This window comes from Sinocyclocheilus rhinocerous, unplaced genomic scaffold, assembly GCF_001515625.1.
Source record: "Sinocyclocheilus rhinocerous isolate Xijiao unplaced genomic scaffold, SAMN03320098_v1.1 scaffold3102, whole genome shotgun sequence".
NCBI lineage: Eukaryota > Metazoa > Chordata > Actinopteri > Cypriniformes > Cyprinidae > Sinocyclocheilus > Sinocyclocheilus rhinocerous.
Genome location: NW_015654111.1, coordinates 156302 through 160148, shown reverse-complemented (window position 1 = coordinate 160148; position 3847 = coordinate 156302). Strand labels below are relative to the sequence as shown.

At 37.1% G+C, this 3847-nt stretch overlaps 1 protein-coding gene across 1 annotated transcript in view; it reads right to left on the bottom strand.

Moving 5' to 3' along the window:
* Positions 1 to 3847, bottom strand: part of LOC107716962 (P protein-like) — a 93462-nt gene that overhangs the window by 49128 nt on the left and 40487 nt on the right. The window contains exons 16-17 of the mRNA XM_016523603.1: positions 1042 to 1189; positions 205 to 262 (exon numbers count right to left, since the gene is read on the bottom strand). Coding sequence (XP_016379089.1) covers positions 205 to 262; positions 1042 to 1189 — 206 coding nt within the window. The remainder of the gene's footprint in view (positions 1 to 204; positions 263 to 1041; positions 1190 to 3847) is intronic.

The window sequence follows — 3847 nt, the reverse complement described above, 5'->3', positions numbered from 1 at the left end:
TTAAAAAATACATCATTAAATTGTTTATTATTAAAAAAAAATAATAATAATAATAATACTATCAGGGACCTGAAGCCAAAATATTTGAGAAATTGTTGAAGTTTCTTATCATATAATAAGATACCATCGGAAAGATAAGGCAGGATTAGCAGAAAAGTACGTCACTTAATCAACCAGAGTCATCCTTATGCAGCTTTGTTTTACCTTTTTCTGCAGCTCTTGAATATTGTGTTCCCAGTTTTTGTCTTCCTGAGATATTTGCCTGTGAAAATAAAGGAATAAAACCGGATGAAGTGTGTTAATACATCCTTTCAGCCAGCATGGACACCTGCAAATGAGTAGGAGTGGTGATTTCATGTGGTCACCCCGAACCTTTTCTACTCAGCATGTGAGGCTGTAAATGGCTTCTGTGATTATTCTATCTGTCATCAAAGCAAACCACAAGATCCACAAAACCACAAGCATAACTAATCGAATTTCTTTAGTTAAAAGAAGCATTTATAATAATACCAAAAAAAAAAAACAGGCTACTGTTGAGAACAAAATTATTCTGCATGATTAAAATTTCAGCTCTCTACAAGAGCTTTAGAGAGCCGACACAATTGAGAACAATTACCTACTTTTCTACAGGTTAATTATTGCTCATTTATCATCCTGGGCTTCTGGCTATGTGCTACCATCAGACACAACAGGTGTCATGCAGTGGGAATGGATATATTTTGGCCCTAATAGGGTGTTTTCAAGTGACCTCATACCAAGAAAGACACTCATATTACATGCAATATCAAAATAGTAAAAGAAGGCTTGATAATGCATTAGGTATAGCCTAATTTGTTGTTTTTCAGTTGTTTCCACCATTATCCTCATGACATTTAGACAACACAAGTGAAAAAAGTCCAAAAACCAGCCAATAAAACAAGAACAAAACACTTATATTCAACATACATCCATGATTTCAAACACCATGCACGGTGTAGACAGACTGCTTGTATTTTACCCAGACAGACAAAGAAAAGAATGGATTGAGCATGAGTGTGGCACCTCTGGAAGGTCTTGAGCTTCTTGCGCAGGAGGCTTTCCAGATTGAGCACCTTCTGCATGAGAAGACACTTGACGGCAGTCTCCTCTCGGCTGGCAGGGTTAATGCGATGGGCTGTCTGCCTCCACACCAGAATCTCATGCTTCAGTTCTGCAGGGCGACACAAATCGTGACAAGATAAAGGGTTCAGCTGTAGAACAGACAAATATGAATTAAGATAAGAAAAACTAAGAAGAAACAGATAACAAGACCTATTAAAAATAGGGATGTATGGTCAAACAGAGCCAATCCAGAAAAAAGAATAAGGAAGGGATAATTGTAACATTTTTGTTCGCTCATTCATTCAGAATATTTTTAGCTTTGAAATTTCACTTCAAACATCTTTGAAATGTATGTAGTCACTACCTATATGCAAATTAATTATATGAATTTAGCTGAATTGTATACATTTTCCCAGATACAGTAAAGCTAGAATGCAGACAGTCCTAAAAGAAGCTAATTGACACGGGAAAAACATGCTGATCACAATAGACACAGTAATGCATCATGCCAAGGGCCTGGAAATCTGTATCAGCCGCACAGCAGGTTTGATTTTTTGAAAGTGAGGCTCTGTGGGGACTTAAGGCTTTACAGAATTAGAAATTGGACTGGCATTGAGTGGTCACCATCAGGCCTAGTGGAGGTCTTTCGTTCAGACACAGCATATTCCTGGGGAACTGGCAAACTGATAATTTAAGTTCCTGTTCCTTATAGAGCAGAGTTCTAAGACTTTGCATCAGCTCCACACTGACCAGCACGCTCTCATTGTGTTAGCCACCCGAAAACCCAATGATCACCGAGCGGAGGGGAAGATTGGCATTCTGGATGGTGCTAGTCCCATGCTGATGATGTCTCAAAGACAACCCTCACAGTGTGCAAAAGCCAATGGTGTGGGAGAACATATAAAGTGTGCACTCCTGCCTTCTGAGAAAGAAATTACTTCTTGTTTCTCATCTTGCTTTATCTCTAAAATGACAGGCACAAAACATGCATACATGTAATTAAGGCTCTGAAGCATCCATGTGTGCATCCTAGAGCACGTTGTTTTCAAAACAACACAGTTCTTGTGTAGATGTTCTGTAAGCATAAACAACTCAAATTGACTGTTTCTAAATTCAAATTTTCAAATACTGATAATGCTGTAATGACTTTTTCATAGAAAAAAGTACAAGGAATATAAAAAAATTTTAAGCCTGGGTGGTTGACAAGCCTAAATAGAAAAATGCTGGAAATTAACGTCAACACACTTAAAAATCACTGTTCTAAATTAGAGACATTAAATTTGAAGCCATTACAATCTAAAGCAGTACTTTGTCAAAAGGGGAAAAAAAATACTTCGAAATAATTTTCACTCAGAAACTGCTAGCAAATTTCACAAATAATTACAAAGAAACTGCAAGTAACACACTGAATTAAAGCAGTAAGACTGAAACTTTTTTGCAAAACGTACTCCAGTGATCTTTGTTTTATTTACAGCTATGAAAAATTATTTTACAGTGCATCAAAAACAAGAATGAAAAAATAAAAGTTGCTCTTATTTATTATGCATATCAACGAGGTCAACTGGTGGTTGTCTGTGTAATCTGAAGTTTTCAAAACTTCCACTATTTTCCATACAACCTTATGATATAAAGGTCCATTCAAGCAATGTTACATGGTGAAAGAAAGTTAGACATTTCTGCCATATAAATATCACCTTGACATAGTCACCACTGATAAACTACTCTTAATTGTAATGTAGAAACTTTCATTTTCTGTGAAGCTGCTTTGCAACGATGTGCTTCGTGAAAAGCGCTATACAAATAAATGTGAATTGAACTGAATTGAATTGAAGACTTTTATACCTACTACTTTCTAGCCGAGGTCATAAAACTGCTGTGACACTGGGCTGATCAACACACAGTTCTCATACACTGTCATGCTGTTTTACAGAATCAAAATATGACTCAAAAGACCAAGTTTAAATTGGATGATCAACCACTCTTAGAACTTTCAGAAAGAAAACAACGTGTTAGAAAAGGCTTTGTGTTTTCCTCTCATTCTAACTTATGGGTATGGCGAAAGCCTCTCTGGGAACCCCAGAGCCTGATTTCAGCCTGTGAATGGCTAAAATGAGTGGTTTATTATAAAGGAACTATTGTCATACTGTCAGGTGTGTGAAGGAGAGCTCAGGTGTGGAGGTGTACGGGAGATGTGGGGAGTTGGTCTCTGTAGAGCAGAGTGAGCAGCTGCTCAAGAGGCTAATGGCCATCTGTGGAGAGAAGTTGACAACTGGAGGAAGAAGACTCATCTGATTATTTTGTCTATTTATTTACACAACAAATAATGAAATAAAAAGAACAAAAACCATTTGACTGAGGTTAAAAACTATCAAACCAGTAAATGAAATGAACAGTGGGTATAGAATCGCCTCCTTTTAAAATAGTCACATTTGGTTGCTTTGCAGCCTGAAACGAAGACGGACACAGTTTTTTGTTTTATCCAGCTGTATTTACTCAGTGCAACTTATAACATCCAAGTGAAAGATATAACACCAACATGTCAGAAAAAAAATAAAAAGCAGAGTTGGGAAAAGGATCACCCCCTTGAGTCAGTATTTTGTTGAACCACCTTTTGCTTTAATTACAGCCTTTAGTCTGTTGGGATTTGTCTCTACTAACTTTGCGATATTTGCCCACTCTTCTTTGCAGAACTGCTCAAGTTCAGTTCAGTTTGATGGTGAGGGTTTGTGGACTGCAGTCTTTCAAGTCATTCCACAGATTTTCAATG